The 24,241-nt window shown below is 32.7% G+C and overlaps 10 protein-coding genes and 1 non-coding gene across 11 annotated transcripts; 6 read left to right on the forward strand and 5 right to left on the reverse strand.

Annotated features, from left to right (window-relative positions):
- Positions 1-934: 934 nt before the first annotated feature.
- Positions 935-2,950, forward strand: ACS2 (acetate--CoA ligase ACS2; the record flags this gene model as incomplete). Its single annotated transcript, XM_003683604.1, has 1 exon — positions 935-2,950. The coding sequence occupies one exon, from the start codon at positions 935-937 to the stop codon at positions 2,948-2,950; it is 2,016 nt and encodes a 671-aa protein (XP_003683652.1).
- A 1,420-nt stretch (positions 2,951-4,370) lies between these two features.
- Positions 4,371-6,359, forward strand: TPHA0A01360 (uncharacterized protein; the record flags this gene model as incomplete). The annotated part of the gene is made up of 1 exon (XM_003683605.1): positions 4,371-6,359. The coding sequence occupies one exon, from the start codon at positions 4,371-4,373 to the stop codon at positions 6,357-6,359; it is 1,989 nt and encodes a 662-aa protein (XP_003683653.1).
- Positions 6,360-6,897: 538 nt separating this feature from the next.
- Positions 6,898-7,677, reverse strand: TPHA0A01370 (uncharacterized protein; the record flags this gene model as incomplete). Its single annotated transcript, XM_003683606.1, has 1 exon — positions 6,898-7,677. One exon carries the CDS (start codon positions 7,675-7,677, stop codon positions 6,898-6,900), a length of 780 nt encoding a protein of 259 aa, XP_003683654.1.
- Positions 7,678-9,884: 2,207 nt separating this feature from the next.
- STB3 (Stb3p) lies at positions 9,885-11,027 on the forward strand (the record flags this gene model as incomplete). The annotated part of the gene is made up of 1 exon (XM_003683607.1): positions 9,885-11,027. The coding sequence occupies one exon, from the start codon at positions 9,885-9,887 to the stop codon at positions 11,025-11,027; it is 1,143 nt and encodes a 380-aa protein (XP_003683655.1).
- Positions 11,028-11,386: 359 nt separating this feature from the next.
- Positions 11,387-12,892, reverse strand: CDC37 (Hsp90 co-chaperone CDC37; the record flags this gene model as incomplete). The annotated part of the gene is made up of 1 exon (XM_003683608.1): positions 11,387-12,892. The coding sequence occupies one exon, from the start codon at positions 12,890-12,892 to the stop codon at positions 11,387-11,389; it is 1,506 nt and encodes a 501-aa protein (XP_003683656.1).
- A 621-nt stretch (positions 12,893-13,513) lies between these two features.
- TAF10 (Taf10p) lies at positions 13,514-14,206 on the reverse strand (the record flags this gene model as incomplete). The annotated part of the gene is made up of 1 exon (XM_003683609.1): positions 13,514-14,206. The coding sequence occupies one exon, from the start codon at positions 14,204-14,206 to the stop codon at positions 13,514-13,516; it is 693 nt and encodes a 230-aa protein (XP_003683657.1).
- Positions 14,207-15,268: 1,062 nt separating this feature from the next.
- On the forward strand, positions 15,269-18,112 carry SEC5 (exocyst subunit SEC5; the record flags this gene model as incomplete). Its single annotated transcript, XM_003683610.1, has 1 exon — positions 15,269-18,112. The coding sequence occupies one exon, from the start codon at positions 15,269-15,271 to the stop codon at positions 18,110-18,112; it is 2,844 nt and encodes a 947-aa protein (XP_003683658.1).
- Positions 18,113-18,539: 427 nt separating this feature from the next.
- SPE4 (spermine synthase) lies at positions 18,540-19,436 on the forward strand (the record flags this gene model as incomplete). Its single annotated transcript, XM_003683611.1, has 1 exon — positions 18,540-19,436. One exon carries the CDS (start codon positions 18,540-18,542, stop codon positions 19,434-19,436), a length of 897 nt encoding a protein of 298 aa, XP_003683659.1.
- A 139-nt stretch (positions 19,437-19,575) lies between these two features.
- RMP1 (Rmp1p) lies at positions 19,576-20,280 on the reverse strand (the record flags this gene model as incomplete). The annotated part of the gene is made up of 1 exon (XM_003683612.1): positions 19,576-20,280. The coding sequence occupies one exon, from the start codon at positions 20,278-20,280 to the stop codon at positions 19,576-19,578; it is 705 nt and encodes a 234-aa protein (XP_003683660.1).
- A 457-nt stretch (positions 20,281-20,737) lies between these two features.
- On the forward strand, positions 20,738-23,389 carry TPHA0A01440 (uncharacterized protein; the record flags this gene model as incomplete). The annotated part of the gene is made up of 1 exon (XM_003683613.1): positions 20,738-23,389. The coding sequence occupies one exon, from the start codon at positions 20,738-20,740 to the stop codon at positions 23,387-23,389; it is 2,652 nt and encodes an 883-aa protein (XP_003683661.1).
- Positions 23,390-23,456: 67 nt separating this feature from the next.
- On the reverse strand, positions 23,457-23,528 carry TPHA0Atrna8D. The gene has a single exon. It is a non-coding gene; the product is annotated as a tRNA-Asp (tRNA).
- Positions 23,529-24,241: the final 713 nt, after the last annotated feature.

The following is a 24,241-nucleotide window of genomic DNA, read 5'->3' on the forward strand; positions in this document are numbered from 1 at the left end:
GTCAAAAATTTAATCTACTGTAGTTTATACATAAAATTCTTTAAAGAATAACTGAAGTTCAATTCTCAAACCCACTTCAACCAATTCTTAGTACTTCCTATCTCTCACTCTCTCACGCTGTTGTTTTCTTGTTCTTGCTCGTATCGAAAATAAACTTCCTTCGGCTTTCGAACTTCAAAGCCATCCATTTCTATTTCTAGCTTCCTACAACAAAGATATTTCAAGTAGGCTTAAAAGATACGATCTTATATCATACAAACAACAAGGTTTCCTACACTTTTCACTACAACTACTTTCTAAGTTGGTTTCCAAACAGCCTTTGAATATCTTTTTTCGGCTTTAAAGATTATATAAGTTACTTTTAATTATTGTATCACATTCATTTCTTTGTTACTCTGTATTTCGATATTGATAGTATTTACTTTTTTTCATTTTTACCATGTACGTTTACTACTGTACAAAGGATGTTGTAATCTACTCTTTGCTAGTGTTTCTTTAAATTTATTTTGAATTCCTACGTTATTCAAGCTTTGTGCATACGCATCTGAATTAAAGATACTCTGAACACCATTTAATGAAATTAAATCTGTTCTAGAAACTGGGTTTATAGTTTACTGCTGTGTCTCTTTTTCTCTTTCCTTTTGTTTTTAGATATATATATATATGTATGTATGTATGTATATATCTGTGTGTATGCATTAAACATTATCATATTCCTTATTCTTGTATCTTTTGGTGTTCGTTTTTCAACTATAGCTATCAATTGATTACGGATCTCAATTGAATTCAAGAATCCAATAAAATTGTGTTTAAACAAACTCAAGTTTCGTTTAAGTCTGCATATTATATATCAGTGGTACTTTATTTATTGTCATCAATCAACTGTCGAGTAGTCCTCTCCCTTTTTGCAACAAAACTACTATACTATTCCATAATGACTACCTCTAAAACTCATGATGTTGTTCATGAAGCTAACAGCGTAAATTTCCGTGGTACTCCAGAACATTTCCTAAAATCACAACCAAGACCTGGTTATGTCACCAGTATGGAACAGTACCGCGAGATGTATAGAGAATCCATCGAAAACCCAGAAGTTTTCTTCGACAAAATGGCTAAGGATTACTTACATTGGGAAAAACCATACACTAAAGTTTCCTCTGGTTCTTTGGACAATGGTGATATTGCCTGGTTTTTAAATGGTGAATTGAATGCTTCTTATAACTGTGTTGATAGACATGCTTTTGCTAACCCAAATAAGACTGCTTTAATTTATGAAGCTGATGACGAAAGAGAAAATAAAATTATTACATTCGGTGAATTATTACAAGAAGTCTCTAAAGTTGCTGGTGTCTTGAAAAGATGGGGTGTCAAGAAAGGTGACACTGTTGCAGTGTATTTACCTATGATTCCAGCCGCTGTCATTGCTATGTTAGCTGTTGCTCGTTTAGGTGCCATTCATACAGTGGTCTTCGCTGGTTTCTCCGCAGGTTCTTTACAAGAACGTGTAGTTGATGCTGGTTGTAAGGTCGTCATTACTTGTGACGAAGGTAAAAGAGGTGGTAAAACTGTTAACACAAAGAAGATCGTGGATGAAGGTTTGAACGGTGTTCAACAAGTCTCTAAAATATTGGTTTTCCAAAGAACGGGCTCTGAAGATATTCCAATGAAGGCTGGCAGAGATTTCTGGTGGCACGAAGAAACAGAGAAACACAGTGGTTATTTAGCTCCAGTTTCTTGTAACTCTGAAGATCCATTATTTTTATTATATACTTCTGGTTCTACCGGCGCTCCAAAAGGTGTTGTTCATACCACTGGTGGTTACTTATTAGGTGCCGCATTGACTACAAGATATGTTTTCGATATACATCCAGAAGATGTTTTATTCACTGCCGGTGATGTCGGTTGGATCACTGGTCACACATACGCATTATATGGTCCTTTGGCTTTGGGTACCGCATCCATCATTTTTGAATCTACCCCTGCATACCCTGATTATGGTAGATACTGGAGAATTATTGAAAGACATAGAGCTACACATTTCTACGTTGCCCCAACTGCCATGAGATTAATCCAAAAAGTCGGTGAAGCTGAAATTCCAAAATATGACACATCTTCCTTACGTGTTCTAGGTTCAGTTGGTGAGCCAATTGCTCCAGAATTATGGGAATGGTATCACGATAAAATTGGTAACAAAAACTGTGTTATTTGTGACACCATGTGGCAAACTGAATCCGGTTCTCACTTAATTGCACCATTAGCTGGTGCGGTTCCAACCAAGCCAGGTTCCGCTACTGTCCCATTCTTCGGTATTAATGCCTGTATCATTGATCCAGTCACTGGTGTCGAATTAAAGGGCAACGATATTGCCGGTGTTTTAGCAGTTAAATCACCATGGCCATCTATGGCAAGATCTGTCTGGAATGACCATAGCAGATACATGGACACCTACTTGAAACCATACCCAGGTTACTATTTCACAGGTGATGGTGCTGGTAAAGATCATGACGGTTACTACTGGATCAGAGGTAGAGTTGATGATGTTGTAAATGTCTCTGGTCACAGATTATCCACTGCTGAAATTGAAGCTTCATTAGACGGTAGTACAGTTGTTTCCGAAGCTGCCGTTGTTGGTATCCATGACGATTTGACTGGTCAAGCTGTTGTTGCATTTGTCTCTCTAAAAGAGGATATTGAATTATCTGATAGCATGCGTAAGACATTGGTCATGAAGGTTAGAGGTGAAATTGGTCCTTTTGCTGCCCCAAAGACCGTCATCCTAGTCAAAGATTTACCAAAGACCAGATCTGGTAAGATCATGAGAAGAGTTTTAAGAAAAATTGCTTCTAATGAAGCTGACCAACTTGGTGATCTTTCCAGTATGGCCAACCCAGAAATTGTTCCATCTTTAATCGCATCTGTAGAAACACAATTCTTAGCTGTTAAGAAATAATAAATGTGACAATTAAATCATCATTTTTCATCTCATCTCATCATGAATGATAGTTACTTATACAATTATCCCAAATAGATATAAACATTAATAAGTATATAAAAACGTTTAAAACATCATAAGAACCTTTATTTATGAATTTAGTGACATTTGTAGTTTGTGACATCAAATTAACTGACAGTCACCAAATTGTAAACAGCTCGAGCAATTTAGGCAGCCAAATTGACAGCAAGCACTCCCTCGGTTTACAGAGCTCCGTTCCTTGCACATACGCATGTGTCTAGACATTACACACCAAGGACGGGTAGATAAACTATTCAGAAGCACGCATCTTCTACTTAACCAGTTTCTCTACAAGATATAATTGAAATCCATTGGGAAAGCATGTGAAATAAATTAACTCACAGTCACATCTTACTGAAACCCTTGGCAAATTTCAATTAGACATCGCCGCTACAAGAAGTGGAAAACCGGCAATGTTACAACCAAGGAGTTCGTTATAACAACTCAATCAACAATTATAATAGACAATTTACTTAATGATCCTTATCTAAGTTAGTAAATAGAACTCAATTACATACACACATTGATGTTATGCACCTAGTGCACATAGTGGTATTTTTTCATAATTATGGAACAATAATTTATTTCCCACCACCAACGTCCAGCAGTATGCCAATGGTTACAGTCTTGTAAATTGAACTTGAGATTGGAATATATATGATGTGTCTAATGAACTTCCTGAGCAACTTTATTATATATTTATATTTATATATATATATATATAATCGTGGGGAGGGAATTGTGAAGAAACACGCGTGCAAATAAGAAAATGTTTGAATTTAATAGGAGGGCATCGCCTTTAACAAATTTCATGAAATTTGTTAAATAATTCAAGATTGCAATCATTATATTAATCTTGTAATATCAGATAATGGATAAACTGAAGAATACTATGGCATGGTTGTCAATTGTCTAAAGATTGTTTAACTTATGTTGTTACTCATTAAAATTGGTTTGACTTCCCTTTCGTAGAGCTTGGAAAAGTCACTAGACTGGGAAACTGAATATGATGGTTCATATGTAAGTGGATACATATTTCTTGGAATTTATTAATGATTTGAAATTAATTTGAGTTATTGGTACCCTTGCACTTCTAACAGTAAAGGAACAAAAAACACATTTTTTGAATAAACATTCTAGTTCTGTAGTTTTTTGTGTAAAGTCAAGAATACCTTAAAAATACATTATTTTACATTTAACGTTTGAAGATAATATATACCTGAACTGCATACAATATAATAACAAAACATCGTTGTTGGCCCAACTTTTTAGAAATTGAAACCTGTTTATTAGGAACATACATATATTTAGTTCTACTTAGGTCTGCAATAAATTATATTACAAACTTACTGCCAATATGAGTTCCATTGATTTGGGAGCTGCAATTTATATTGCTATAAAACCAATTTTAAAAATTTATTCCATCATTTTTGTTGGATATTTACTTGCAAGGTATAACATTGTGACAACTGAAATTGCTAGAGGTATTTCAAATATGGTGGTAAATGCAATTTTACCGTGTCTGACATTTAATAAGATCGTGACTAATTTATCCTGGCATGATATAAAAGAAATTGGTGTAATTGTTCTATCTGCAATAGTATTGTTTGCTGTTGGTACAGCACTGTCTTTATTGACTAATTACGTCGCTAAGACTCCAAAGGAATGGTTTTGGGGTCTGGTTTTTGCAGGTTTATTCCCAAATATTAGTGATTTACCAATCGCTTATGTTCAAAGTATGGACAATGGGACAGTTTTCACTGAAGATGAGAGTAATAAAGGTGTTGCATATTCTTGTATCTTCTTAACTGTTCAAAGTTTTTTAATGATGAATTTTGGACTATGGAGATTAGTTGGGTACGATTTCGAAAAAGCTGATGATGATTCTGATTCGATCCCAGATGACTCAGATAGGGTTGCTAATAATAACATAAAGGATAAAAATGATGATTATATGGAAACAACTAGTGAAATTATAAAGAATAAGGAATTAAATGAGAGATTAGATGAAAACTTACCAAACAAAACGTTACATGATGAACAAAGTGCTATGGATAACACAATATCGCATGGACAAGAGACCTTTGACACGGTACCCGAAAGTTTAAGAAGCATAGATAGTTTATATAGTTCAGAGTTTTTGAACAATGAAGCAGACTCTGCTCATGATAATGTTTCAAGAGTGGAGTCGTTACAACTATTTATTCCCGAAGCGGCTCATAAAAGGATTCCCTCAACCAGTACTATGTCTGATGTTTTTAAAACTTTCTCTGACCCTTTATTCGGTGGATCATCTGCTTATGACCAACCATCGAGAATTGATGGTCAAGTATTCCAAAATAATACAAACCTAAAACAAATGCATACGTTCAGTAGTATACCGAGTTATATGTCAGTGGGATCTTTGAGAAAACGGAGAACATCAAAGACAAGGTCTAGAAAGCCTTCGATCAATGATGTTATTGAAGAATACTCGGCAGTGGACAGAATTAAAACTGGTGAACTAGATTTGTCAAAACCCTTGACTTTGACTGAGGACATAGGGACATCGAACGTCAACATTGTAAGAGCAGATGTCAAAATGCATGATCTCGAGAGCGCATACCAAAAAGATGATGATTCTCAAATCCATAGTTTCGAAGAAATAAAAAACGGTGTTCATAATGTTCCAAGTAATGTAGAAACAGAGAATTCATCAGATGCTGAACATTATGCAATTAAAGGTTCTCTCAAGATTAGGGTAAACAATTTTATTAGAGAACATAAACTTGAATGGTTAGTTTATATTGCAATCAACTTTTGTAGGCCAGCGTCGTTGGGTGCATTACTGGGTATTATATGTGCTCTAGTTCCTTATTTGAAAGCTCTTTTTGTTATAACGTATGTGCATGTGCACTTGGCACCAGATGGTGAACCAGTTTTAAACTTTTTGATGGATTTCACTGCATATATAGGAAATGCATGTATTCCACTAGGTTTACTTATGTTAGGAGGTACACTGGCCAGATTAGAAATTAAATCTTTACCCAAAGGCTTTATGAAAACAGCAGTGATGCTTACAGCATTGAAGCTTGCCCTAACACCTGTTATTGGTGTTGCATGGACAAACAAATTAGCTGATCTAAATTGGTTAGAAAATAGAATTGGTAGATTTGTCATGATCTTAACATTTTCAATGCCAAGTGCAACTGCACAAGTTTATTTTACTGCATTTTACACACCAGTGGGGCCTAAGCATGTTCAAATGGATTGTTTGTCTGTGTTTTTCCTAATGCAATACTGTGTTTTATTTATTTCATTATCAATTGTTTTAACTTATGCGTTAAAGGTTAATTTAGGGGTATAGTTAGCTATTTTATCTTAATAATTATAGCCATCGATCGACTTTAACAGCAAAAGGTATTGACGATATGTCGCTGAACTCTTACTTATATGACATTTTGTCCTTATAGCATGTCTTTTTACACAGAGATAGACGAGTTTAAATATATAGCTCCTATACCGAATAAAATATATAGCTCCTATACCGAATACTTAAGAAACAAAGTTATACAAAAATATTATTCAGTAAGCTCTAATTAATGAATTCATTTGAAGAAATTATACTAAAATGAGAATGGAGTGACTATGATTGATGTAATATGTTTATTTTAATAAAAAAGATATAATATAAATTAAAAATGCAATAGTAAAAACTTGAAAATAAAAAAATTATAATATTTTAAACAAACATGATTTCCTTATTCTTTTTGATAGTTGTTGATAATATTGCACCGTTAGATATATACAATCCATCGATCGATCTGAATAAGTGGTAAATAGTAAGGGGTTAAGAAAAAGTGTAGATTAGAAAATAACTTGTTAATTTTTCTAAATCAAATTTCTTAAGCCAAAGATGGTAAGTTCTTGGTGTCAATTTTGGTGTTTCTTTGAACGGTGTTACCACTCTTAGACTTGTTGGAACCTCTGGAACCTCTTTCACCTTTACCAGCGTGGTTAGAGAAGTTCTTCTTGGTTCTTGAAGAGTTGTTGTCAGCAAAAGTAGCATCGAAATCTAAGAATTCCTTGACCTTGATTTCTCTGCTCTTTAAGGTCTTGACCTTAGTAGCTTCAGCTAAAACTTCTTCTTCCTTAACGAAGATATGAGCGTTTTCTAAAGTTTCGGCAACCTTGGTGACTTCAGCGACTCTGTTGAATTCACTGTTAGAAATGGACTTCATGTAGTCCTCTAAGGACATCTTGTTGTTGGCAGCAGAACGGGAAGCCTTGTCAGCTTCTAATTCAGCATCAGCATCAGCTTCACCTTCAACTTCGACCTCTAACTCTTTCTTGTCATCACCCCAGCCTCTTTGGACCTTCTTTTGGGTGTCAACCTTACCGGATCTGGATTGACGGTCAGTAGCTCTTCTGTTGTTTGTTCTCTTGGATGGAGCTGGAGCTTCCTTTCTTCTGTTTTGGTCTCTACCAGCAGATTTGTCCTTGAAAGCTTTGTCGTTACCAGTAGCTTGTGGTCTGTTCTTGTTAGCTCTGGCTGGGTTGGCGGATGGTGGTGGAACATCGGCCTTCTTGGAAGAAGTGTTCTTCTTAACAAGTTCTCTTGGTGGTGAGACGACAACGTTAGCGTCTTCGACGTCGTTACCTAATAGATCGAATGGGTTGGACATTTCTTAATATGAACGGTTGATGGTTCTTTTATTTACAATAAGCTAGACGAAGTATAAATAAAAGATGAAGAACGAGTTACGGGATACCAAATAAGACAGTATTTTTTATAAACCACGATTAATTGATTTAAAGCATAGATTTATTTTATTGAAAAGTAATAGAAAAGGTTGTTAATGATGGATATTGTCGACAAATAAAATAAGAATTGAAGAGTTTGAGAGAACAAAATTTACACTATCAAGTGGAAGTTTCGACAACAAAAAAAATATTAGTTGAAATTTTTTGAAATTTCTCAGAAAACTTTTTTCTTCAACAAGGAAACTAACCAAAGACTAAGAAATCAAAATATAGAGAACCGACAGTAGAAACCAAGTCAATTGAACTACCTACTATCTGTGTGAGTTAAGTGACCACTGCTTGTAAAACTCAAAAAACCTGTGAAACACAGGGGAACTTAAAAAAAACGAATAATTTAGGAGGAAAAGTTTTTGCAGAGTACACTGCTGTTTGAACATAGTTTGTTCAATTTCTTGTCTACTGTATGCAGTTTTGACTCTCCCTCTACCGAGGTCTCCATAAAATTCTTCAAAAGTTGAGTTACAGTACACGCGAGAGATGGTGGTGGTCGGGTGTGGTCAGGTCACGTCTACACACTTTGTGTTAGTTTTTTTTCCACTAGCAGGATCACTGGCTAATGGCACCACTGCAGAATCGACTCGTAAAGAAGACAATGCTCAGTGTGCAATACAGAATCGCTTCTGCCAGGATGCAAGAGTAAGACTGGAGACCAAATTGCATACACAGTGCTCAAGAGCAACTGGTGGGTGAACGGGTTGTTTAAAGAAAAGAAACCCAGAGATAGAGGGCGTGGATAGTTAAGGTAAGATAATGGTAAGGCATGGACACAGTAGTATATTTTCTACCGCTGCGAAAGCAAAATTGACAAGACAAATAGCTATACAGTCGGTAGCTTTTTGTAGAGGGGAATAGTAGCAGCGTGATGAAAGCACTAATAAAAATGCTATGGAGAACTCGTTATAATAAACAAGCTAGTTGTTGTTCAAAGATTGGTGATGTAGATCGACTGACAGAATGAACAGTACATATAATTCCAGTACAAATAAGTCTTAATCTGCAGGTATCATGATCGTATAAACTTTGACTTCATCACTTCAGCTCTTTTTTTTTTGAAACTTTTTTGAAATTTCTAAGCGTCATGAGAAATCCTTGGACCGATTACCGTTCCGTCAATTTCATGTAATCCCGTGGTAAATGATATGTCGGGTAACTACTCTACGTTGTCCCGCATGCGCGCACAGGAACAGCGTCAAGTCACGTGCTGCGGGCGACGGAGAAACGCACCTTTTGAGGTTTTTGGAAGCTGTCGACTCCACAGAACGAAAGGCGACAACGCTTCCTAAATGGGAAAATTGATGGATTTTACCTTATGTGGTAATTTCAACTCCTAGCATAAGATAGAGAGGGACAAAACGATATCAAAAATGTTCAAAAGCATTTTAGTCCCACAACCATTAAACAATGATCTTAACGGACCGTGATAGTGGTTCGGGTTGTACCAGTTAGGTTAAATTAAGAGCATGGCGAACAATGGATCGGAAGTGATTGATAATGAAAGAATAAATTGTTAACTTCGGTAATGTCGCTAAAGGTATGGCTGCTGTTATCAGAATAAAAGAAAAGTTTATAGGTTTAAAGAGCTAATTCATTCTAGTGCTTATATCGGTGAGTGTCACTGGTTTCATAGTTCACTAGTATACCAGGGAATTAGAATACATGTATCTTATGGCAATGCACTTCGAACTCGCTGCCTTTTGATATTGTAGTCAGTATCTTGTCCTCCGAGATTCACTGAGCGATGACTAAGCGTGTTTTTTGAGTCAGGTGAAATTTAATATTAGTTGAATAGTGAAAAATATATAAACCACCTTAAAGTTAAATGAATGGCAGTTTTTGTTCATCTGCATAATATAGATGTGTTGGAAGATTCATTGTAGTGCATATTCTAGAAATCGTGTCTTTTCCAATTTACAGAGTTGAGTTATTAGTTAGAAGAAAACTGGTTAAAAACAACACACATAGTTCTCGTATTCTAAGGTTTGTAATTTTTTGCAGGCAAATACGCTCTCAAATATATACATATATATATTGATACTAATTAAAAGATTAAAAGAGTATAGTTAAGTCGATGGAGAGGGAACCCAAGGATCTCGACAAGAATGATCCTAGCGATGTGGCTTCATTGAAGCAAGGTCGCAAGGACGGTGGTACAAAGCCGTTGTCGACCACTTCACCGGAAGCAATTGCGGCGGGAAAGTTGGTTACTCCAACGCGATTATCTGAATTGTTACTAACAAAGGGACCGTTAGCAATAAGATATATAACAAATACACTTAGTGCGGATATACCTAGTTTCAAGGATCTTTCCCTTTCGAAACAGAGGAGGCTTATCATGAGTGTATTGGAGGCAGGAGATGAGACGAATAATGTTGTCTTCGAAAAGATAGGGTGGGGACAATGGACCGCTAAAAAAGTTGAAGATCCAGCTGCATTTATTAATATACGAAACTCAACAAATATTAATAACTCGAAGATTAAAGAAACGATAATCCAAGAGAAGGAAAATAAGTTATTGAAAAAGAAAGAAAGCTCAAAGAACTTGATAATTCAACAATCAAACGACTCAATAGCTCCTGACGAGAAGATTGAATTCCAAAATGAAGATGAGAAGCATTCTAAGGATAAACTCGATCCGTTGAGATCGACATTATATATTGATGAGAATGCAATTATCTCAGATGACGAGTTAGAAGATGATGATCAATTCACTGATCATCTTTATGAACTCGAAGATGAACAAAAATATTTCTCTAAAAACTCATTTGGTGAAGACACACAAAAACTAGAACTTTCTACAACTACTTATAGAAGAAATGATTCAAATTATACTTTCAGTGATAAATTAAGAAGAAAACCAAGTATTGTCATAACGGATTCATCTCTTATCCCTAAATATAACAATAATGATTTTATGGATCATGAATTTTTTCAACATAAAAATAGGAAACAAAGATCAAGAAGTCATTCGATTAGTAGTGCAATTAGACCTTCATTTTATAAGATATCTCATATTTCAATAGGTGACCTCCCCAATCAAAGTATTTTAAAGGATTATAGAGAAAATGAATTTCAAAATATTAATCATAATAACATAATCTCACCAAAAGCTAGTATGTCTCAAGATGTATTTAAAGGTGGTATTCAGAAAAAAAGAATTACTCTTTCTCCAAGGAATCATCACTTAGATCAACACTTGGAACTAATGAAATAGTATTAGTAGAACCTACTAGTAATATTATTACATCAGAAACTGAAGATGAAGCTTGGGAAAGGATTAGAATTGTACCTTTAGTCAGTAATAGCTGTAACCCAAAAAGTAAAAATATAAACGAAAATCAAGAAAATATAGATCAAAGTGAAACTAGGACAAATGACAACATAGCGGCATCATTGCTAATGAGCTTAAAACCATAATAAATAAATATAGCATTTTTAATAATATATAAACTATCTAATTAACTTTATTATTATAACTTAAGATATTTGAGATTGCTTGTTATTCTATCTTGGCTAATACATATTGACCAAAATAATGGGCATGAAAAAAATAAAAACCAATCATTTTGTCACTCAGTCAACAAGATCTGCTGTGCTTACGGGTTCATTATTTTTGGTGGACTTTTCATCAATAGACAAGTGCTCCAAATCATCTTGATTTTTGTTATATTCATCTTTTAAATGTTTAAATTCATCTTCGTTTTCTAGTAATGCCCTGACACCAATAATATCGGCTTCATTGAATAAGTCTAAGTATGATTCTGCTACGTCAATAGGAGTTTCACTAAGTACGTCATTAATCTTATCTAAGTTTTTAGTCTTTATAGCATCTTGCATATTAACAGGTAACTTGTTAAATACTTCCACTCTTCTTATCTCTTCTGGATCAGTAGAATTGAAGTCTGGTAAATTGATTTCAAGTTCAGTGGAATCATCTAATGACTTTAATTGGATCGTTTCAACACCTTCGCCCTCTTGAATTTGTTCTTCGTTCATGATTTGAACTCTATTTTTAATATGTTCAAATTTGGTTTTAACCGATTCTAAGAAAGAATTTCTACCTTGTGCATTTTGTGTATTATATATTACTCTCTTGAAGAACATTTCTATGCAGCTCTTCATCTCATCAATATTAAGAAATGGAATTTTTTTCAAATTATAAATTTCACGAAGATATGACAATAATTCAGATTGATGAACAACTTGATAAGCCATCTTTTCATTATCTTCTGATAAATAATCAAATGCTTTCATGATCAATGCATCTTTTTGTTGTTCAGAAATTATAGGCATATGTTTCAACAAGTATTCTTCTGATGCTTTGTAACCACCTGCTGACATCCTTCCAAATTTTTCGGTTTCGGGTGCTAGTTTCATTACATCATCTTTGTAATCAATAAATTCTAATTGTGGCTTTAAAATTGGTAATTTCTCCACAGCTGATGAAGATACGGCATTCTTATCTGCAATAGCATTTAGTTTTTCTGAAACTTCATCTTTACCATCATTACCTTTACTTTTATTCAGAAAACTAGAGTTAAAACCAGTGTGCATATCCTCCGAGGAAATTAGTTTCGATTTTTCAATATATAATTCTTTTAGCTTCTCATTAGCTTCAACTGTAACACTGTCAATTTTTGCTCTGTGTTTTAAACATAAACTTTTAATTACTTCACCATCTTTTGGATCTTTACCCTCTTTCTTAGCATCATTTTCCAATTGCTCAAAGAGATCTTCCACCATTTCATTGTATGTAGGTATATTTGGGTCAACGGCTTCCCCAACCTGTTTCTCAGTTTTATCAAAATTTGCATTTAAATACTTTGATATTTTGGCACGTTCTGTTAAATCTTCGGTAGATACATTAGATAACAATTTATCAACCCTTTTATTCAATGCAGCATACATAGAAACCTGTGTTTCTAAATTTTTTATATCCTGATTTCTTTTGTCCCTCTTTTCATGAATACTTTGTTGTTTCCACTTAATAAATGATTTTTTATCGACATTTGGATGAACTTCGACATCAGAATCATCTGATAATTCGATTTTATCCCATTTCGAATAATCAATTGCCATAATGAAATATTTTTTGATGATGAATCCCTATATGCTTTCAAATTTATGAAATTTAGTCTCAAATTAAGTGACCGTGGATATATAGTTATTAATTTAGTCAAAAATATAGTACATAGATAAAAGAATTTGTTAAACTGATAATCTATTAAAATGGGATCACCTTTCTTTTAACTTTGTAATATATTAAAAGTATATATCGAATTGTATTTAATCCCAACTTTCGTCAGTAATGATTTGAAACAAATATTAAAATCTCAAGAACTATCTAGAAGTTATCTATCTTGTAAGGACAAAGGTAGTAATAGATAGTACATTTTAGGTTTTATAGTTAGTAATAGTACATTTTATATAATCATTTAACTTTACATAATAATAACATCCAAATAAAATTATTTAATGCTCTTTAAACTTTTTAAATCACCAAACGCAACATTATATTCTAACCAATAATTTTTTTTTTAATTTGATAAGCAATCTTCTAATCATTTTTTACAATTAAAAGCCATCATGCTTCCTGGTGCTAAAGTATCTTGTATTTCATATAAATACATCTATATATTGAATACTTATTTTTGATAATGATATTGTCTTTTTCCCTTGTTCATATTGCGGACAATCCCTTTAACGGTAAAAATCTGGTCTTGAAATATTTAGACCATACTCTGCTACAGCTAAACTTAAATCAGTCACCGTTAAAATAACTTTACTTTGTGAATTTTTTTCATTTTGTTGTTGTTGTGTTGCAGTAAGTTGTTGAGCTGCCATTAACTGTCTGGCTCTTGCTTGGCCATTGTTTGCATTATTGACAGCAACAGGAGATCTTATTCTAGAATACTCATATGCATCCGAAGCAATATCGCTGATGAATTTTTGAGTTGCTAAGGCCAGTAATCTTTTGACTCTTAAATCCGAACATTCTATACCATTTTTAGTCATATAATATTCAATTACAGCATCAGGGATTAAAGGTGGATTATCATCCATCATATCCAATATCTCATTCAATGTCTTATCCTTTCTCGTGAATTCAGGTAGTTCAAATAGATTATTATCATTGAAATTATTTTCCTTCTCTTCATTATTAGCTTCGTCATTATTTCCAAATAAATTATTATCACCAACCATACCTTCTTCATTGTCATTGAATTCATCATCGATGTCAACATCATTTTCCAAATCATTGACTGTATTCATAGAAACGTCACCATTCTCTTCTGCCATATTCACAGTATCATCTCTATTGGTTGATGTAACCGTATTTGCAATTTCAATGTTATTACTAGCTGCAGCATCGAACTGATACTCATCACTCATCTCGCAAAACGTAATAAATTTAATATGTATGTATCTGTAAATGTACCAAAAGACACAGTGAAAAAAGCAATTACCTTGTCAGTTCCACTTCAACTAAACGATTCTTAATTATTTTATCAATCTTCTAATAAATATTACTGTATTTCAATTTATATCTTTAATTATCCATTACTCTTAACTATTCTTAATTTTCCAAAATTAAAAATCATTTAAAATTTAGTTGATCCAATGCATGTTACCCGGATTGGTATATGGGGATTTTTAACTTCGGCGGTTAAATAATAAGTTATATAAATAGATGGGTGGTATTTATGAAAGAACAAAGAAGACTTTACTTGAATTAACTGTAGTTATTTTATTCTGTTTTATTCTAATTTGTATTAATTTTAGTAAAAGTTATTTGATTTATAACTTTTATGGAGGCTCGATATACATCAGCGGACGGACTTTCCTATTTGGTATCATTTATTGTTCAATGATGACATCGAATAATAGTAATATACAAATGCTATTGGCTGCTATTACGAGTCTTTTATATTTGTACCTGTAATCCAAGGATTGCATCAAATGAACGTTACTGCTTAATTAAACCAATTGACTACATTAATGAGTAACATTTGAAACTACAATGTGCGAGATATTCGGTAATTTACCCTCCTTATTGCTATTTTATTTGAACTATATTTATATATATAAACTATGGAAGAAAAAACTGCGTATGAATCAAATTAAGATTATTTTCCAAGTTTAACGATAACCTTGGAATTTGGGGGAGTGTTGGAGGACAATAACAATTGCACTTAATAATGAAAGTATTATTTTATTTTACAAATTGAACATTATGAGAAAATAAATAGATTTAAGAAGTTTAGAATTAGATCGTAACTTTAGATACCATTTAAGAGTTGTTTATCTGTTTTCTTAGATTCTGATAAATAAACTACACCAGTTGTCTCAATTGTATAGGAGTAAATTGATTGAGCTTAGTCCTGTAATCCTACTTTACTTGTTAGCATTTTTGCGCTCTGAAACAATTCCAATATTCACAAATAAAAAAACAATATGAGTAATCCTTTTGATATAACTGAAAATCAATTATTGGATTTCTATGAATTAAACTCGTTAGATCCCAAAGATTCATGGCTTTCAAATTCCACAAAAACAACAGATTTGAGCAAATGGCAAAATGTATCTGATTTTCAAGACGAATCATATGAAATATTGAAGGATCTAATGAATCAGAAGATATTAGATAATAATAACCCTTCAAATAATTCACAAATCAATAATGACATAGTAGCTGATCCACTGAATAATAAAAAAATGTTAGAAGTTTTGAATATGAATAAAATACCATTAGAAATGCAATCGAATTTTTTGATTAATAATAAAAAATTCGATGTCATTAAATTTCTAAAGGTTATTCATGATAAAGATTCTTTTGAAGATCTTTCTCAATCTTTAGATAACTTAGATAACAATCTAAAGAATCAATCTAAAGAGTTAAGAATGTTAATTCAAGATAATTTCACAAAGTACGTAAAGGTGAAAAACAGAGTTGATCAAATTTACGAAAATTTTTCATCCCAAGATAGATCAAATAGTAGAAACTCTATAGATATCGAAGCTTTAAATGGGAAGTTGGATGATGCAGTGAAAGCTACTAATCAGAGACTGAAACCACTATACGAATCTGCTAATAAGATAGCTAATTATGAAAAAGCAAAGACTTTCTTTGAAGAAAACAAGTTATATATTAATTCACCAAAATTATTGAGAACATATTTAGAGAAAAAAGAATATCGAAGTTTAATGGTAGAATATTTAAATGCTCTAAATAATTATAACGAATTAAAAGTTTCGTACGAAAAGCATAATATAAAACTACCAACAATAATAACAAGAATACACCTTGAAAACGAAAAATTAATTGAAAGTTATAGATGTCATATCTGGGAAGATTTATTAAATCTAGAAAATGATGTCACTCAAGAACAATTTTTACAATTGATATCAAAATTATTAGACTTAGACTGCAATCAAGGAAACCCTATTCTTAAATGGATTTCTAAAAGATTAGATTCTTTTATTACTCAATTCGAAGAATTATCGGTAGAATTTAGGGGTAAAATTATTAATTCGGGAAAAGCAATATTATCAAATTTCAAGGACTCAAGTGAAGATGCCGTTGACTTAAGTCATTATTTATCAGTAGAAACTATCTCCAATGACTATTCAAGTTCCTTTAAAGAAACTTCTGAGGATATCAATCATAACAATAGCATGTCAAATAATAGAAATGTAAATGAACTTGTAACATCAGATAAAAAGTTCAACGAAAATAGAAAATTAGGGGTTCTTCCTATTGAATTTTTAACAGATTCCTCAATTATAATCGAAATGTGGCTGTTAATCTTAAGATATATAGATCTAATAGAAAAGTGCTCTAGACAATTTATTGAATTCTGGGATCATGTTGAAAAATTTATGGACGGCTCTTATAAAAGTATTTTGTTAAATGATAAAAAGAAAGAAAATATTTTGGGAAATATGGATACCATAGACAATTATATGAATCATTTGACCATTGATGAACAGCATGTAAGAGAGGTAAGATTACGTGGTCAAAACATGATAGAATTGATATCTCTGAAAATAGCTGATATTTTTGAATCTACTCAAGCTACTTTGTTACTTGAAAATATAAACCAAAAAAGCGATAAAGATAATCAAGCAACAGAAAAATCAACTGGTGATTTTGGATTTGTACCCCCATATGCAAACTGTTTAAGTTGTTTGAGATATTTACCAAGAATCGTAGGGCCTATATTAAGATTTTCTACTGAGTTGGCTCAACTTGGCATTAGCTCCCACTCTGTTGAAATATTAAAAGAGTTGACTACCGTTGTTTTGACACGTACTGTTGATGCTATATCAGCTACCAAGCTAAGAGATATATCGAATTTCTATAAATTAGAAGATTGGCAAGTGTATCAAACTGTTCCATTAGATGTTGAAACTAAGAAGTCAGTTGAATATGGTATTACACAGTTCCCTGAAATAGTCCGTATCTTTCAAGAGTTAAGTATTAGAACTATTAGAGATATTCTTTTCTCTTTTGAAAAACTTCCTGTATTTAATGGTATCTCTATTGTAAGCTATCCAAGCAAGAAACTGCTGGCAAATGTAGAAATGCAACAAATCGTTTCTTTGGAATCTGTTTTGGAAGCTATATTAAAAAATGCAGCTAAAGATAAGGATAATCCTCGTAACTTCCATACTATTTTAACATTGACAAATTTACAATATATCAGAGAGGTTACATTTACTCACACATTACAATATTTTGATGAGGCATTTGAATGGAACTTGAAAAGCAAAAACCTTGAACTTTTTAATTTATTAGTTAAAATGGAACAATCGATTTTTGGTAATTATTTATCAGATTTGAAAATTAATCTAAGAGATATATTAGAAATGAAGTTCCGCGAGATAAGTTGGGCCACTTTTACTTCTAATTCTTTTAGAGTTAGTGATTATATTATTGAAGGTCTGATGGTTTTGGTTACTGTTCACAGTGAATGTTTTAGAATGGGACCTCAATTAATAAATAAAATATTGAAAGAAACACAAATTTTCATCTCCAAATATTTATTTGAATCCTTCAAGCCTTTAATTGGCAATATTTCTTCTGATGGTTTACTTCAAATTACAGTTGATTTACAATTTTTCCAATCTGTACTAACAGACTTATTAGAAAATGATACAAAGGTTACATTAACTGCTTGTTTACAAAATTGTTTTCAAAATAATACAACTAAAATGAAAAAATGTATTCAAGAAACAACACCAATTGTTGAAGCCAACTTGACAAGAACAAGTACTCAATTTGCCGCATTCAAATAACTTTGGCATGCTTTTATAAATAGATAGAAATATAATCCGTTAAAATATAAGGTAATTTCAATAACCTTTCCATAAACTAGTTGAGTACTAATTTTGATTGATCTTTTTTCCATTTAATTCAATATTGAAGAATCGTTACGAACACTTTTTTTAACCTTATAATCGATATTTTTATATTTGCATCATCGCATCGTTTTGTGCTAAGATGAAGAAGTTTTCACATAAAATTTAGTTTATATAAATAATTTGACAGAAGAGTAGTAACATGGTAGCAGAATAAGTTTGACTTTAAAGATGGAAGGTTATATAAGACCTTTGTTTGTTTCAAAAAGAATAGATCCATACATACTTGGAGAACATATAATGCATCATTGTATGAACTAATTGAATTGTTAACATTTAAATAAATAAAAAATTGCACCAAAAAATGGCAATGGAACATCCACTTATTAAAGATTGTTGGTTTAGAGAAATTAATGATGAGCATTTCCCAGGCCAAGCATTGATGTTAAAAGTTGTAGAGATTCTGCATTGGTCTAAGAGTGAGTTTCAAGATATTTTAGTATTTAAAAGTGCAGAATACGGAAATGTATTAGTTTTGGATGGTATAATCCAATGCTCTGAAAGAGATGAGTTTGCATATCAAGAAATGATTTCCCATATCCCATTATTCTCCCATAAAGATCCTAAAAGAGTATTGGTTATTGGTGGAGGTGATGGTGGTGTCATAAGGGAAGTTGTTAAACATGATTGCGTTGAATCTGCTACATTAGTAGAAATTGACAACGCAGTTATTGAACTTTCAAAAAAATACTTAAAAAATATGTCTACATCTTTAAATCATCCTAAAGTGAAGATTGAACTTTGCGATGGCTTTAGATATTTAAAAGATGCTGCCAACTCGACAGATGAGGATAGGTACGATGTAATTATTACAGATTCCTCAGATCCAGATGGTCCTGCTGAAGCCTTCTTCCAAAAGGAGTATTTTGAGCTACTTCATAGTGCATTAAAAGATGATGGTATTGTGATTGCACAGACTTCTGAAAATATCTGGTTAGATATCAATTATCTGAAAAATTTGATGAAAACTGCTAAATCAGTTTTCACAAATACGAAATACTGCTATACTATGGTTCCTACATATACGTCTGGTCAATTGGGTCTTGTCGTCTGCAGTAAAGATGAAAACAATGAGTTAACGAGCCCTTCTCGTGAAATCACTGATAGAGAACAAAACAATCTAAGATATTATAATGCCTCGATTCATTCAGCATCATTTGTGTTACCAACTTGGGCTGACAAAGTCATCAATCAAAAGTGATCCATTAACTGTCAATATATTTTCTATTGAAATTTTATCCCTCATAAACTTTACATACTTAATAAGTTCGTAAGGTAAAGCAAACATATTATTATTACCTAAACATTATGTAATCGTAAATAGTACAGAACAATATATATTATCCAAAAATACTATCAATATCAGATTTTGATCTTTTCTTCTTATTCTTCTTCTTCTTATCCAATTTTGTTGATACTTTTGTATCACTAATAGAATGAGACTTGGGTTTCGTTCCAGCAGCACTTTCTTTAATGTTACGCACTTCACTTAAAGTGTTGAGAATATCCAGATTATTATCGTAATTACTAGTTTTTATAAGTACCGATTCATCAGTTATAACATCTCCAAGCTCTTCATGCGATACCTTTTCCAATATTTTTTCTAATTGGGATTCATTTTCGAGTTTATTGCTTTCTGCTATTATATTATTGAGATTATACACTTTGAATAAAGGATGGTATAGTTCAAATAGGTTATTATAAATCCTATAAATTCTTGATAATAAGCCTACAAGCACAACACCTAAGGTAATAAATTGGCCTAATGCAATTATACTATTGAATACATATATTAGTTTGTTAATCTGTTGCTTTAGAAATTTGTGTATCAAATTGTATAATTTAGTTACATTTCTACCTGTTAGACTACGTCTTTGGAGAATCTCCACTACTTTACTGCAACTTCTTTTCAATATACTGAACCATTTCCACCAAATTGCTATCCTGTGCTGATTTTTATTTCTATGATAAAGCAGATGTATCAGTCTGTATTCTTGGTGTAATTCTAAGTATATATCTTTATGGTTGATATCGTTTTTTGACATTTTATATTTCTTAATATCTTTAATCAAACCTTTCAGGTAAATGTCACTTCAAGTATATTAATATAAATATCGTAAAGTCAAATAATTAAATATGTGCTCAAAGATTTATTTTGGAGATCATGATTTGTTTTATTTCACTTGAATTCTCTATTTTGTTCTTAAATCTTAATTTCTACATGAACTCATCTCATCTCATTGCTATAACTTTGTGATTTTTCGAGTTTGATTTTAACTTTGGAGCTTCCATTTCAAGCCCCGGAGTGAATTAGGGAACTTAGCAGAAAAAAATTGAGGCTTGTATAAAATGCAAGCCACATAGAATTGATATTTTTATATAATGGGAGATCTAACTGAAATAAATAATTTATAGTATTCTATATTTCTGGTTGTGAAGCGACATATTCTAGATTTCAAAAGTAAATTTAAACTCTAGGGGGAAAGAAAGCAATTAATTACAATGTCACAGTTGAATAGGCCAGTTCCTTCTGTAAATATTGAAGAGATACCACTAACAGCACCTCCTCCATATACTGAATTAGATCCGAATGCATCTAATGAAAGTTCTAACTATTCAGGATCATCTGTGCTACGGATACCCCCTAGAATTCCGTCAAGGACCAATATTAATAGATTGATTCCAGTTCCAAAAGTACCAAGTAGAAGTAATAGCATCATAAGACGACAGGAAGAGCGAATTCAACCACCTATACCAAATAGAATTAGTGGGAATGATCGATACTCACCTGGTCCAAAATTACCCCCAAGACCTTCTAGCGCTAGTGATACACCTGAGTTACCGGCAAGACTATCAAGCACTGGGAATTCACCTGTGTTGCCTGCAAGACCACAATTTAGCCCTTCACGCTCAAATTCTTATTCCAGAGGTTCTGATTGCGATGGACCACCTTTACCAACTAGACCGTCATCTAGAAGTAATTCTGAAAATATAACCACAAATTTGCAAGGCTGGTATTCTCAAGATCCAATTGATCAGCAAATGGATAATTTAAATCTTTCGAATACGCTTTTTGATACAAAACTTGGAAAGGATGCACCTCCTTCGATGTTTACTAGAACAGACCATGATGTTCAAATTCCAAATGTCTATCCACAATATTTACCGATCGAAACAAATAAATTTTATGGTAATATTCTTTTAGGTGATCAGACATTGCCTATATGGACACATCCATATTCAGTATGGTATTCTAAAGAAGATGAGTTCAGAGGGTTAGCCATATCACACACAAAAGCTTCTCAAAGAGTGTTTGGAGATGGAGATCCGCCTCAATTTTTTTTTAGTCCACCTAAAATTAACTCATTGACGCTCAGTGCAATGGAGTTCCAAAATAGTGGCAACATGGATTTACAAATTAAAAACCCAAAACACATGTCAGTAAATTTAGAATTCAGGCTTTCAAATGACCAATTTATGCAAACCCCACTAATACAGGGTATGGGATTTGTTTCAGCTGTTTATCATTATATTACACCGGTTATTTATTCTAGTATTGGGTTTCGTTCTCTAGAAGAGCTTCCAGCTATCAGTAGATATACTCAAAAATTTGAGTCAATATTAGAAAATGGTAGAAAATGGATTATATACATTTCTAGTCCTGATAATACAAGAATTGCATTTAAAAAAATGAGCAACAACGCATACTCTGCTGACAAACGTTTACCTGAGATACTCTTACAAACTGTGGTAGATGGTATTAATGAAATAGACAATGCAGCAGGATGTTATCCAGTTGATTGTGTTTTGTCTGCAATTAGTACAAATTCAACTAGTAAATACGGTTTTCATTATAAAACAATTGGATTTTCTAACTCTGGGTCTACATTGATGTTTGCATTACCGCACCATGTAGAAACATTTACTGAAGAGATGACGAATAGAAAAGTAGACTTATACTTGGATTCGACAGTTAAAGGTATAATGACTGCTTATATAACTAATGATTTTGATATGGAGTTAGCTACTATAAAAGACTTGGGATTTCAACCATTTTCTACAATCCCAGGAAAAAATAAAGTTGAATACAATAATGAACAATTAGAAAAAATTAGAAATGCAGCTAGCATGGAAGTTATGGGGGATGTTATAGGTGAATCAAATCTAGATTCCATGTATTTTTCTGGTAAGATCTTAGCAAAATACGCTTGGATTTTGTATTGCTGTCAATTTATTCTGAATGATTCCAACCTTGTTAATATTCTTCTTCCCAAATTAAAATTAGCAATGAGAAATTTTACTACTAACACTCAAAAATTACCGTTAAGATATGATACCAGCTGGAAGGGTATCATTTCTTCAGGAAATGAATCACAGGATTTTGGGAATTCATACTATAATGATCACCATTTTCATTCTAGTTATCATGTCCAAGCAGCTGCCATTATTGTTTATGTCGAAAAGCAGTTAGGTACTTTAGATTGGTACTACGAAAATAAAGAGTGGGTAGAGGTTTTGATTAGAGATTATGCGAATCCAATAGAAGATAAATATTTTCCAGTTTATAGATCGTTTGATTGGTATCATGGCCACTCGTGGGCAAAGGGACTATTTGCAAGTGGAGATGGTAAAGATCAAGAATCATCATCTGAAGATGTCAATGCAGCATACGCCCTAAAACTTTGGAGTATCGCGTCAGATGATCAAAATTTAGGGCACCTAAGCGACATCCAGCTAGCAGTCCTACAGAAATCTATTACCCATTATTTCCTTTATGCCAGTAATAATATTACTGAACCATTTCCTTTTATTAAAAATAAGGTAAGTGGAATATTATTTGAAAATAAAATCGACCATACGACATATTTCGGAAATTTACCACAATATATCCATATGATTCATGCAATTCCTATTACCCCGGCATCTTCATTTATCAGAACACCTCAGTTTGTAAAAGAAGAATGGGATTGTATACTTAGTCAAATAGTCGGTGGCATTGAAGACGGGTGGAAAGGTATTATAATGTTAAACGTCGCTCTATTCAATCCAACAATGTCGTACCAATTTTTTAGCTCAGACACTTTTGACAAGAAATTTTTGGATCCTGGTCAAAGTTTGACTTGGTCTTTGGTGTATTCAGCTGCATTTACCTAAACTTTGTAAAGTAGTATAATAAGAATAATTTTAATCTAAAAGCTAAGATTGACAGAATATAAAAAATCTCCGGAACGGGGAATTGAACCCCGATCCCGCACGCGACAAGCGCGGATTCTAACCATTAAACTATCCCGGATGTTTTTATTGAAAATTTGATATTTTTAATAATATAAATTGATACTATAAAAATAGGCGGTAATGGAATGGTAAATATTATGAACGTGGAGGTTCAGAAACTTTTGTCAGAATTATTGAGTGTATGTGACAGTGTTGGAAATGACACTGGACGTATAACTAAATATCTGTTGGAAATGATGTCAGAATTATTGTAGTGTATGTGACAGAATTAAGAGTTTATGACACTTTGAGTCCAGAACTAATAGATCACTTACTAATGGAAAGAAGGTCTAGAACAATCTTTCAAGTGGTAGGTGAAAATTTCTCACTACAATGTAAATGGCTACGTGATAAACACAGATGTACAATACAGCACTAAAGAGCCTAGGAGGATGAATGAACACGTACGCATGTTCATTCAACTGTCAGATTAACTCATATATAAGGAGGGCATCTAACTCTATATAGAATAGTTTAATTACACTAATAAAAGATCAATCGATTATTTAACTATAAAGAAGATGGACTATACTAGAGCAACTGAAGTGGCTAATGACACTAACTTAGATGTTGGAACTACCCAACATAAGCTTGTTACTCCACATAATTGTAAAGACAAATTGCAAGTAGTAGCGTTAAATGAGGTTCAAGATTAATAAACGATCGTTTAGTTAATTCGGTCAATCTATCGTTATCTCTTGCAATCTACTAGTCGTTTAACCATTCACTTGA

This window comes from Tetrapisispora phaffii, chromosome 1 (assembly GCF_000236905.1).
Source record: "Tetrapisispora phaffii CBS 4417 chromosome 1, complete genome".
Lineage (NCBI taxonomy): Eukaryota > Fungi > Ascomycota > Saccharomycetes > Saccharomycetales > Saccharomycetaceae > Tetrapisispora > Tetrapisispora phaffii.